At 40.4% G+C, this 13425-nt stretch overlaps 1 protein-coding gene across 10 annotated transcripts in view; it reads left to right on the forward strand.

Annotated features, from left to right (window-relative positions):
• adgrb1a (adhesion G protein-coupled receptor B1a) overlaps nucleotides 1–13425 on the forward strand; it is a 197052-nt gene that overhangs the window by 134705 nt on the left and 48922 nt on the right. For all 10 annotated transcript variants that reach the window (XM_088998803.1, XM_088998795.1, XM_088998794.1 and 7 more), the window contains 6 exons: nucleotides 6926–7029; nucleotides 8085–8187; nucleotides 8281–8431; nucleotides 8523–8592; nucleotides 10299–10365; nucleotides 11772–11857. In XM_088998803.1, the coding sequence (XP_088854929.1) occupies nucleotides 6926–7029; nucleotides 8085–8187; nucleotides 8281–8431; nucleotides 8523–8592; nucleotides 10299–10365; nucleotides 11772–11857 (581 nt within the window). The remainder of the gene's footprint in view (nucleotides 1–6925; nucleotides 7030–8084; nucleotides 8188–8280; nucleotides 8432–8522; nucleotides 8593–10298; nucleotides 10366–11771; nucleotides 11858–13425) is intronic.

Genomic DNA, 13425 nt, shown 5'->3' on the forward strand with positions numbered 1-13425 from the left:
GCTAAATGTTGAAATTTATGATTGATATGATTTTATGATTTATGTAATCATAACCACTATCCTGAAAACGCAATGTTGTTTGTGGCAGTTATAGATGAAAGAGGAGAGAATCAAAGTGTCCTTTCACCAGTGGATCAAGAGATGTCATGCTGAAAATCTAGGTTTGAAAGTCAACAAGTGGCTTCAGCTGAATGTGTAATATTAGACATTAAATATGCTGGAATGAAAGTGTTCCTTATAGACTCAGATCTTGTAGCTTACAGAAGGGCAAACCACGGCAACTCACTGCTCATGATGTGACTCAAAACCAAACTTTGCCCTCAGTGCTCCATATGAAGAGAACAAATAGAAAAAAAAACTAATGTCGTAATAATAATACATTTCATTTATAAGCACCTTATATATTGCTGTACTTCTACAAGAACAGTGTGGAAAGCCATGGAATGTAGACCAATAGATAATTTTATTTAAACAGGCGTGTGACTACCCGCAGCTTCAACTGCCCTGCGGTAGAAGTCGGCATTCACATCCATACAAAGCGCACGTGGTGGAATGTGCACGTCGACTACAAGCTAAATGTTGAAATTTATGATTGATATGATTTTATGATTTATGTAATCATAACCACTATCCTGAAAACGCAATGTTGTTTGTGGCAGTTATAGATGAAAGAGGAGAGAATCAAAGTGTCCTTTCACCAGTGGATCAAGAGATGTCATGCTGAAAATCTAGGTTTGAAAGTCAACAAGTGGCTTCAGCTGAATGTGTAATATTAGACATTAAATATGCTGGAATGAAAGTGTTCCTTATAGACTCAGATCTTGTAGCTTACAGAAGGGCAAACCACGGCAACTCACTGCTCATGATGTGACTCAAAACCAAACTTTGCCCTCAGTGCTCCATATGAAGAGAACAAATAGAAAAAAAAACTAATGTCGTAATAATAATACATTTCATTTATAAGCACCTTATATATTGCTGTACTTCTACAAGAACAGTGTGGAAAGCCATGGAATGTAGACCAATAGATAATTTTATTTAAACAGGCGTGTGACTACCCGCAGCTTCAACTGCCCTGCGGTAGAAGTCGGCATTCACATCCATACAAAGCGCACGCCAAATTGCAAGTCGCAGGGTTGCTTTTTGAGAAAAACGAAAGGATTTTTCAGTGTGCCTTTTGGTTCAAAACATTTCTGTTTGCTGTCTAATTTCTCACGAGCTTTGTGAAAAAAAGCTGTCTGTTGAGGGATTATATTAGCTGGTCATTAATACTTCAATGCCATGTGCATATGAAGGAAAATTGGGATTTAGAATGTGTTCAAGCAATTCCTTCTTTTGTAATTCATCTCACTTGACTGGTTTTGTCATGAGCCATTGAGGTTTAACTTTGCTTAATACCTCATCAGAAGATGGATAATACAATCGATTGTTTCTGCTCCCATGTACATATTTCTATTTTTGATGTTGTTATTGGCTAGGAAGACCCAGCCATTTAGCATACCCTGAAACCTGGCATTGCTGTTTTTCATCATATATATTTTATTTTTTCTAAGGAAATACATTCAACATTCCTTTCAGAAAACCTCACCCATTCACACCAAATTGCATATTTTCAATTTTTTCGATTCGATTTTTTTCAATTTTTTTTCTTATCAGGAACATCACAAATTGCCACCACAGTGCCCTGTTCCTTTCAGGGGCCACATTAGTGGAAGAATAGCAAGCCTTGGCGACCAACAGATTCGATTAGTTCTTTCATAATTAGATGACTTGATCTAGACTGTTGTGTCGCTGTGACCTTTCCCCATGCTCGGCTTTCCTTATTTATTGCACTCCTGGCATACATCCAGTAAAGTCTCGTTATATCGATATCGGTTATATCGATAGTACCGCTTATTACGATACTATTTTCATTTCCCTTGCACATTTCTAGTCTTTTTATGTATAATTAGTACCGTTTAGTACGATACCCGGTTATGACGATAATCCGGTTATTACGGTGCTCCTTTTCATCCCCCGCCGGCCATTTTTGTTGTTTATATCGATATATCCGTCGCGCCATTGGTCAACTTGGTCACGTGTCTTGTTACGTGAGCCGCCATCGGTCGCGCCATTGGTCGACTTGGTCACATGAGCCGCCATCGGTCGCGATAATTTTATTTAAACAGGCGTGTGACTACCCGCAGCTTCAACTGCCCTGCGGTAGAAGTCGGCATTCACATCCATACAAAGGGCACGCCAAATTGCAAGTCGCAGGGTTGCTTTTTGAGAAAAACGAAAGGATTTTTCAGTGTGCCTTTTGGTTCAAAACATTTCTGTTTGCTGTCTAATTTCTCACGAGCTTTGTGAAAAAAAGCTGTCTGTTGAGGGATTATATTAGCTGGTCATTAATACTTCAATGTCATGTGCATATGAAGGAAAATTGGGATTTAGAATGTGTTCAAGCAATTCCTTCTTTTGTAATTCATCTCACTTGACTGGTTTTGTCATGAGCCATTGAGGTTTAACTTTGCTTAATACGTCATCAGAAGATGGATAATACAATCGATTGTTTCTGCTCCCATGTACATATTTCTATTTTTGATGTTGTTATTGGCTAGGAAGACCCAGCCATTTAGCATACCCTGAAACCTGGCATTGCTGTTTTTCATCATATATATTTTATTTTTTCTAAGGAAATACATTCAACATTCCTTTCAGAAAACCTCACCCATTCACACCAAATTGCATATTTTCAATTTTTTCGATTCGATTTTTTTCAATTTTTTTTCTTATCAGGAACATCACAAATTGCCACCACAGTGCCCTGTTCCTTTCAGGGGCCACATTAGTGGAAGAATAGCAAGCCTTGGCGACCAACAGATTCGATTAGTTCTTTCATAATTAGATGACTTGATCTAGACTGTTGTGTCGCTGTGACCTTTCCCCATGCTCGGCTTTCCTTATTTATTGCACTCCTGGCATACATACAGTAAAGTCTCGTTATATCGATATCGGTTATATCGATAGTACCGCTTATTACGATACTATTTTCATTTCCCTTGCACATTTCTAGTCTTTTTATGTATAATTAGTACCGTTTAGTACGATACCCGGTTATGACGATAATCCGGTTATTACGGTGCTCCTTTTCATCCCCCGCCGGCCATTTTTGTTGTTTATATCGATATATCCGTCGCGCCATTGGTCAACTTGGTCACGTGTCTTGTTACGTGAGCCGCCATCGGTCGCGCCATTGGTCGACTTGGTCACATGAGCCGCCATTGGTCGCGCTATTGGTCGACTTGGCCGTGTGACTTTGTCACGTGACACGCCATCGGTCGCGCCATTGGTCAACTTGGTCACGTGTCTTGGTTACGTGTCACGCCATCAGTCGCGCCATTGGTCGACTTGGTCAGGTGACTTGGTTACGTGCCCAGCACCCGTGTAGCAGAGCCATTTTCATTTTCAGACGCTAGCTCGTGTGTAGCAGACGAGATTGAAGTGTTTGTGTTAAAAGGTAAAAATGGGAAGCAGAAGAAGATTGATGACTTTTTTAAATTGTATACATAATACAGTAATATGTAAGCGTTGCAGTTTCCCTGTTGTGTTATGTACATGCCCACTGTACTGTATATGAATGCAATCGTTTTTTGCAAAAATGTTTCTTGTTTTGTCTGCTGAAGCGCGATGATTTTGAAAATTATTATCATTCCATACTGTGTATTAAAGGACAGCCGATGTCACTTTTTATTCAAATGCAAATAAAAATGACTTCACGCCAAGACGTCTTGCATTGCTTGTGAATCCAAACAATGGCTTCAGATTCGGATAATATGCTTTCTTGTTACACATCCAGTTATGAATATGTTTCAAATACACTGTAGTTCTGAAGATTAAAGCATACATGTTTACAATCATTAAAGAATTATATGTGCCATTTTGAGGCAACATTGGGGGAACATCTCACCCAAAAAAAAGGGGAGCTAATGGCCAGCTCCGTTTCTTATATGGCGCTTGGCTGCCCTCTTTTGGCGGCTTTTGTTTAATGCAGTTCGGCGCAGGATCGGATATATCGATAGTCCCGGTTATATCGATATTTTTTCGGACTCCCTTGGGTATCGATATAACGAGACTTTACTGTACTTGTTGAATCCCATTAAGACCGTATTGTCACACATTGTCACTTTGGCAAAGCAAAGCTGGCGACTCAAGTAGCCCACCAATCACTTCAGCACCCGAGACAAATTAATCGTAAGAACTGTACAGATAAGACCTACTTTCGCACTGGCTAGACTAAGTCTCTGCAAGTGTGTCTCGATCTTTCTGGCAATTATTATATAGTTCAATCACAAAAGATACAGTATTTTGGAAGTTATTGTTTATGTAGCGAGCATTCCAGATAAACGACAGACAAACAGACAAACAAATGTTCTACTTGAACTGCGCGTGCTGATGCAGCCTGATGATGCAGTGAACACTAATGTTCTCTACTGACAGTGGTAGAAATCTAGCAGTTGATTAGCTTGTACTGGCTAGCTGTAGTTAAAATAAATGTGAGGGGTTTATATGTATCCCTGAGGCAAAAACTGCTGCTCCACTAAATATGGTCCGAGGATAATGTTACCGGGTAGGTTTGAAATGATATTAAAATATTTTGGGATTATGGTTCAGGGTTAAAAAAAAACATTTAGATTATAAAGATAATTCAATTATCCATTTTTTTACCGCTTCAAAACTAAGCCTTGGCTTTTGTTTTTCATGCCGTGCAAAACCTCTATCATCAAAGCAAGTCAAAATTCAACAGACATGTTTCCATTGCATTGCACTCAGAATGTTTTTCTCCACCTTTACTTTTAGAGAAGGAACTAACTGCAGTGCAGATTAATCAGAGGAATTTAATTAACTTGGCCCCAACACACACATCAAACTAGCAGACAAGACAGCCAATAAACTCAGCCAATTACTTCTCGCAAGGGCGAATGGGTTATGTCCTGGAATAGGCTAGTTAGGGTTCAAAAATCAGAAAAGGCTTACTTTGACTAAAGATGTTCACTGGTTGTAATATTTGAGCTGTATGAAAATGCCAGTGATCTCCTCAATGGCTTTTCTTTCACTTCCTCACACTCAGATTTGCACATGACTGAGTAGGCTGTGTTGGACACACACTGAATGAAATTAAAATAACAAGAAAATCAAATTTGAAGATAGCCAGCGGAGGGGACTTAAATTGATTTTTTTTCGCAACCATATAGACACGCTGGAGGTCATGACAGCCCGTCAGTTTGAGAACAACTAAAGCTGTCAAAAAAGCCTTGAAGTGAAGTCAACGACAAATTAACTCAATGACTGATTCTATAACTTAAGCAAATTCTCCAAATCTTCATTTGTTATATTGAATGAATGTTTAAAATGGAGGCTCGGTCATAAACTGTCCTGATCCGTTCCTCAATATAGTCACAGTGGACTGAAGTCCATTTGAATCCAATTGACCTAGTGCAAGAGGCAGAGAAAACCTTGTACGAGTTGCCAGTCGAGCAGAGGGCACATATGGAAACTCAACCGTTTGCTCGCTGATAGTTACACCGAATAATTGAAGTTTTGTTGTGCGGATGTGGAGATAATCCTTGCCTTTTTTTATCTGCAGTTATGTGTGAGTGACTGTGTGACAGTGTGAAACTGAGAGAAAGGTTGTTTTCCATATGACTTTACAGATATATCACCAGCCAAATTAGAACCACACAAAAAAGCAAAAAAAAATCACAGACTAACTCAGCCTTATCATAAACACAACATAATTTACGAAACATGTTTCATTATCAATCATTTCAAGAATATACAAACCACCCTTTACAACATAAACTAGGAGTTATCAGAACCCTCCAGCATAGGGCTAAACTAATACCAACTAGCACTGAAGGTAGAGAAAAGGAGTCAAAACATATCAGGAGAGCACTCACTAACTATGGGTACCCTCAGTGGTCATTCAACAAATGTCAGAAAGAAAGAATAGCGAACGAAACCAATAATTCTCAAGATTCTAAAAGGAGAGGAGTAGCAGTACCGTACATTGCAGGAGTTTCTGAAAAATTACAAAGAGTCCTTTGGCAACATAAAATTCCTACTTATTTCAAACCGATAAACACGTTAAGGCAAAAATTAGTGCATCCAAAAGATAGGCTACCAAATGAAAAACAAAGTAATGTAATTTATTCCATACATTGTAAGAATGAAAATTGTAAAGAGCAGTACATTGGGGAGACTCAACAAATTCTCAAAAAAAGACTTTATCAACATCGCAGGGATAATACTAGTGGGCCTCAATCGGCAGTACATTTGCACCTAAAAGCTAGCAACCACTCATTTGACGACAATGAGGTTAAAATCTTAGCGAAAGAACATAGATGGTTTGAAAGGGGGGTAAAAGAGGCGATTCTTATAAAACAACAAAATCCTTCATTAAACCGGTCTGGTGGTGTGAGGTTCAATTTGGATCGTTCATACAATAGCCTGCTCAGGCAAAACAGGTTAGGCAACTTTCGCAATGCTGATGAGGGTCGTTATGCTGATGAGGTGATACCGGGGGGAGTGGGGGTAATAGGCCAATCGTTAGTCAGGAATGTAGGAACAATCAGTGGGGCCACAGGGGGGGGTCCCGCGGCCCCCCCAACCTGAGAGTAGGGACCTATCATAGCTGTGTCCGGCGCCACCAGGTCTGGACATTAGGGATATATAAATGGGGCCGATACGACCAGTCAGACTTTAGTTCGCTGACGAAGCCTCTTGGATAGGAGGCGAAACGTCCGAAACCTTCACTTTTGTACAGATGACGGCTGAAGAAACCTTCTCATCGATGGACCACTCCTGTACGACTGAGAGCTTACACAGACGTGTGACATCAATTGACACGTAACATATTTTATGTGTTCTCTTACTTTTTTTTCAGAACATGGATACGATACAGCTCCCATCTGTGACACTGATTGTGGGTTGTGGAGTGTCTTCTCTGACGTTGTTGCTCCTCATCATCATTTATGTGTCGGTCTGGAGGTGAGACAACAGCCCTTATAAATAAGGAGGCACCGTCTGTTAGCCCAATAATTGTTGGCCAAATATTGGAAAAAATACTTCACTTTTAGCATTCCAATGGTGTAAAATTAGGCTGATATTTAATGCTGTGTTAAGCTGCAGCTGAAGACCCCTAAGGCAAAAATGGGCCAGATGAGCCTCATCATAATTTTCAACAGCCTGGATGAGATATTTTACTGTTCAGGACCTCTTTGGTTGTTGTTGGACCTGGTAATTTACGGAGGCAAAAAAATGCATCCAGAGTTTTTGGGGACTGGATAAATGTCAATTTGCATGCATGTTTCTTTACATACATCAACATGCACTGGAGTTGCCTCCCGCTAACTTGTTCTGTTCTGTGTATGGCACAGTTTTTGTTCTTCTTGTAATATTTAATTGATTTTCTTTTAACTTAGAAATATGTCTAAAACACTCCTTGGGGTGTTAACAAAACGTGACCGAGTGTATTAAAAGGAATACATGCATCAGTGATTTCAGTTTGCTCATCTACTCACTGACACCAGTGGAAAGAGTTCAGGAAGTAGGAAAGGAAAACACGTGACTGAACATTGTGGCTGCCATTTTTATATCATCCTCTGGCCGCACGACATGAAAAGCCAAGATTAAAATGTCTCTGTCTCATTCTCTCATTCTCTCTCTCTCTCTCTCTCTCATTTTCTCTCTCTCTCTCTCTCTCTCTCTCTCTCTCTCTCTCTCTCTCTCTCTCTCTCTCTCTCTCTCTCTCTCTCTCTCTCTCTCTCTCTCTCTGTCACACACACACACACACACACACACACACACACACTCTTTCTTAAGAAGGAAAAAAATCTGCTTCAATAAAAGTGCATTTTATTTTTGTCAAATGCTTAGTTTACGCTATTTATTTACACATTATTTTACTGTAAGAACAGACCATAATAAAAGGAATGAGTAACATTTTGGATGAACATGTAAAGCCACACACAAGAATATCCTTGACCCCAATTGTAATAGAAATCAGTCAGAACCACTTTTGTTGTCCTTTGCTTCTCCTGCAGATATATTCGGTCTGAAAGATCAGTTATTCTGATCAACTTCTGCCTCTCAATCATTTCTTCCAATGCACTTATTCTCATTGGACAGACCCAAACAAGAAATAAGGTAAGAATGTATAATGTCAATAAAAGAAACAGTGCACAGTAGTGGATGATCACAGTATAACGTTGCAATTTGCTTTTCTTCTTGCTGTCCCAGGTATTATGTACCATAATAGCTGCGTTTCTTCACTTTTTTTTCCTGTCATCATTCTGTTGGGTCCTGACTGAGGCATGGCAGTCATACATGGCAGTGACGGGTCGTCTGAGGAACCGCATCATTCGCAAGCGTTTTCTCTGCCTTGGCTGGGGTCAGTCTTTCTTATCTTGATTCCATCCATGGTTCCATTTCAATAGTTTCGCTCATCTTTTGCATCCTAATATTCCTTTTGTCTCTTCTAGGACTCCCCGCCCTTGTTGTTGCAATTTCAGTGGGCTTTACCAAGGCAAAAGGCTATGGAACACAGAACTAGTAATAATGGTTTTCTGTATTTTCATTATTTTGTGCGGTATCATTTTACCTCTTTTGGGGTAATATTCAGGATAGTTTCATGTTTGTATTACTTTTTTATCTGGTATATACTGTACGTTACTTCACACATTGCTTTTATCTAACCCATTTCTTTCACTGACTACCTCTGTTTCTGGCGCGTGTTTCCCATTTTGTACCTCTTTCTGTTTCCATCACTCCAATGTTGATAACTTTGTGAAAAATGAAGAGCAATAATAGAACAGTTATTCTGCACTCAAACTTGCGTCGTTAATTCCCTCAGTAGCAGCGTGGCTGACATTTACGGGGCTATTTCCTGCTCTTGTAATTCCCTATTTTTCACAATCAACTTCCTAATTTAAGAGAAATTCTACATACAGGTAACATCCAATTCACGACCGGTGCGAGTTACGACCAACCGGTACTTACGACCATGACCAGCAGACTATTCTATTCTAATTCTACGGCTGCCACCGCTACAGCCAGCAACGCGACAGAGACAGAGGTCCGTGCATGATGATTTACTAAGCTACAACACAAAGGACTGGTCCTAAAAAGAGGACCAGGAGAATAATCAAAAATAAAGAATAAAAAAAACGACGACTTGGGACGGGGGGGCAATGGGAACCCCGGCAATGGCGAGAAGCAACTCGCACACGGTGGTGCAGAAACGGAACAATCCCAAAAGGATTACGGGATGGGGGTGGGGGGTGGAAGGCGGCTCGGATCGAGCACCGAAGACAAAGTCCAGGGTAATACAAAGTACAAATACAAGTTGACAGCGTCCCGGTCTCGTACCCGCTGTCCTGAAGAAGGAAGCGGGGAGGCGTGGCCCCGTCCCCAGCTGTCAGTCCGAACGTGACAATATCGAACAAGTAGGATGTTTATTTGCCAGAGCAGCATATCACGACATGACGATACAAAATAACTGTTTCTTAAGAAACGCGTACGACAATTTTCTCCAACATGACAGCACAGCAATCGGGGAGGGACGGGTGTCCACCGACGCCGAGGCAGAGGGGCGCGACGCAAACGCCGCGTCGGGCTCACGGTCGGCGTCACCGCTTCTTTGAGAAAGGTGACCTCTTCTGGCTTCTCCGTTAGCAGGGAGAGCGATTTTTGGACAGCTTTTTTTTGACAGCTTGCATGCGTGGGAAGCCATGCGGTTTTTGGTCAGCAGAAAGCGTGTGCGCCGACACAATAATAAGGATCGATAATAATGATTAAAATGACACTAAAAGTTGTAAGATTTATAAATGAACTGTCAACATTTTGGTATCTAATAGTATCCAATCGAAAACGTTGCTTAAAAACAACAGATTGACATCATATACTATCCTGTCGTATAGGAGATGCCAGCGTGTCGTCATTTGTTATGAACACGTGATCCTCGTGTCAGCCATTTTGAATGCTTTTCGATTTACGGCCATTTGACTTACGACGGTTTTGTCGGAACGGAACCTGGTCGTAACTCGGATGTTACCAGTATTTACATGCTACCTCTACCTTCCTTGAGTCATTCAAAACATTGTAATTGCAAATCTGTTCAAAATGTTCAATATTACAGGTAATCAACGATTGACTTCTGGATCAGCTCTTCCGTGTTATCACAAAATGTCTGCAAAAATTGCATTACTTCTTCTCATTGAATATGATACTATGCATTTTTGCTTGCTCCTTTCCTGTAGCTGTTGGTTGTCTCTGGAAGGAGGTCTTCTCTATGCATTTGTTGGACCAGCTGCTGCTGTTGTCTTGGTATACTTTCTTCTCTCTCCCTCTGTGATGTCAGCTTTTAACCATACTGTATTTGCATCAAATTGCCTCAAAACTCAAGCCTTTCACTATATTGGAACTAATATACTGTAACTCTTCAATTTAGAATTATATCGTCATAACCACCCCAAATTACAGTTATACAGGAGCTTGACTAACGAAATAGCAATCAAATGATTTGGCATGAAAACAGGGACACCTCGCTGAAAGCAACATGTGCCGTTCCCTCCCAATAAACTAGCAGTTTAGCCTGGGTTGGGGGTGGCCTTAATGTCAGAAGCACACTCTCGGCTGCAGGCCAAGCACAAAAAAAGCCCACAAAAAACATATTATGTTTTATAACATCCATTTCAGTTGAAACAGACAAGATAGAAAAATGTTCTGGAATAAATCAAGTTGAACGTCTTTACCGTGCTTCAAGCCTTTAGAGTCAAAGAATGACTCAAGAAACCAAAATATTGTACAGGTAACATCCGAGTTACGACCGGGTTCCGTTCTGACAAAACGGTCGTAAGTCAAACGGTTGTAAATCGAAATCAATTCAAAATGTTGAATAGAGTCTTGGTGCTAAATGACTTACAAACGATCTGATTCCGATGCCACGGGGACGCGCGGGTGTAGGTCTGGGTCGCTGGTGTGCGACCAGTTGCCTTCTACCCGGCCTTATCCCACTCTCTGCACAGACGCGCGGCCTGGCCCCGCGATTGTCTGTGGCACCGACGTGCTCAATAAAACGGTCGTAAGTCAAACGGTCGTAAATCGAAATCGACCCGCCACCTCGCCCCGGTGGAGACCCCCCTCCGGTGCCATCACACGGTTGATTGCTGTGCGACAGTGCGATACTGGCTGGCCAAAATTGCGCTGCAAGGACGTTACGGTGCCTGCCGTCGAATAAAAAAAGGGTCTGGCGGTCGTGGTCGTAAGTATGGGTGGTCGTATGTCGCACCGGTCGTAAATCGGATGTTACCTGTATTTGCTTTAGTTTTCAGAGCTTGACATACCACAGCTTAGATTCTATGGATGGACTGCAACTGAGATTACTCCTATTTGATATTTTGTTAATTCCTATCTCCCAGAAAAGTTACTCTGGTATATCATTTGTGGCACTTTAGTGCTACCAAAGATCGTTGAAGTTGTCTTTTCGTAGGAATATTGATTTTCAATTAATTAATTCAAAAAAATATATTTTTAATCGTATGTGATCTTTGGCTTATGTACACTAACGTTAAAAAAAACAGTTTATTAAGCTCCTAATGTGAGTGTAACTCAGTGAAGCTTGATCATTTAGTTGCACTATGCCTATCGTCAGTCATCATTGGCGTATATCTGCATCCTGTCATTATTTGTAATATGTATATGTATTAATTCTGTGCCTCTTCTTTTGGCAGGTTAACATGGTTATTGGGATTCTCGTATTTAACAAACTGGTGTCCAAAGACGGCATTACTGATATGAAACTAAAGGAGAGGGCGGGGTATGCCTTATACCATACTTTTACACTGTCACCTTTAACCAGCATGGTTGTGTAGCTCACTCAGGGAATCACTGGGCCTGATTCATCAACATGTTCTGAAGAATTACATTTGCTCTTAAAACAAATTCTTGAACTACATAGTTAAAGTCGGATTTACTGTATGAAGAGTTCTTGAACTTCACTCTGAACATTTTAATTATCGTTAAGCATGTTGAAACCTATAGTATAATGCTATATGATGTGTCAAACAAATGTTAAAGTGTTAACCACTAGAATGTGTAAAAATATTTTGTTGAGTGTTCTTCACAAAATTTGCATTGGTTACATTACATGTTGGTTAAAAAATGTAAATGTGTTCTCAAAACGGTTGGTGAATGAAGCCACTTTTTGGTCAAACATTTCAAATTGATTCCAAAATGATCATTAATTGTTTTTACTGATTTTCAACAATTTATTCAGTATCAGGAGAGACCAACAAATTACAATGTTTAATAAAGGACAGCACAAGACATGAGAAGTTCCATCTGGTTATCGGTACTGCTATAATGATGGTGATTCATCCCACTGCTTTAAAAGTATCTAGCTGCTCTGTGAATTGTTCTGTGGTAATGCTATTCATGAATTCCATCTCGTCTTTTTCACTTTGGTTGTTTCCCGTAAGGGTAAGCAGGGCTTCACAAGAACATTCAAAGACACTTCCAATGTATCACAGTTTAGAATGTGGGTGATATGTAATTTACATCCCACCAGATTAGTGTCATGATAAAAAAATATGTATACTGACACACGATACAAGAGAGAACAACAAACTCATATACAACAGACAGTCGCTGTTGATATAAAATGTCAGTTGGCTTGTTGGAGACCTGACACATCATCTTGGCTGAAGGTCATGAAACCAAACCGCATACTGAATTTGATGGTTCAAAAACTTAGCGTAAAATTGTAATAGTTGGACATCCACCCATGAATCTTCCTTCACATACGTCCAACCAGCAAACCTGCACCCTGCTCTCCTTTACACTGCAGTCAATTTTGCCCACATGGGTATTGTTGGCCCATTCTAATGCTTTCTACAGTGATCTCTTGGTTGACCTGCATCTATTTTTTAATCTTGAATGTCACTTTTTAGTTTGCGCAGAATCCTCTCTCTCTCACTCAGGCCTCCTCGGTGAAGAACATATCAGCCTCAGAAGCGCCTTCCCTTACTATCAATGACTGGGTAATCTTTTAGATGCCCATCCGATTCTCTTCCAATTGTCTTGGTTTTAGCCTTGCCCATTACCACTTCTGCCAAATCCTATTCCAAACCCCCAAAGTTTTCTTAATAATGGCCTTCCTGACTGAATGTGATTAATCCTATCCCATCTTAGGTGTGTAGAACATAACTATGTAGAGTAGCCTTCACTACTAAATTCACAGTGCTAAATAAAGTTGAGTTGCATATTCAAAACCTGAAATATAATTTCATTGCTACATGCATTAAACATATACCCGCCCGCACGCACATACGCATGCACCCACACATACGCGCACACACACACACACTTGTGTTAATGGTCAATTGG

This window comes from Hippocampus bargibanti, linkage group LG06 (assembly GCF_051943395.1).
Source record: "Hippocampus bargibanti isolate YZ-2025 linkage group LG06, ASM5194339v1, whole genome shotgun sequence".
Taxonomy (NCBI): domain Eukaryota; kingdom Metazoa; phylum Chordata; class Actinopteri; order Syngnathiformes; family Syngnathidae; genus Hippocampus; species Hippocampus bargibanti.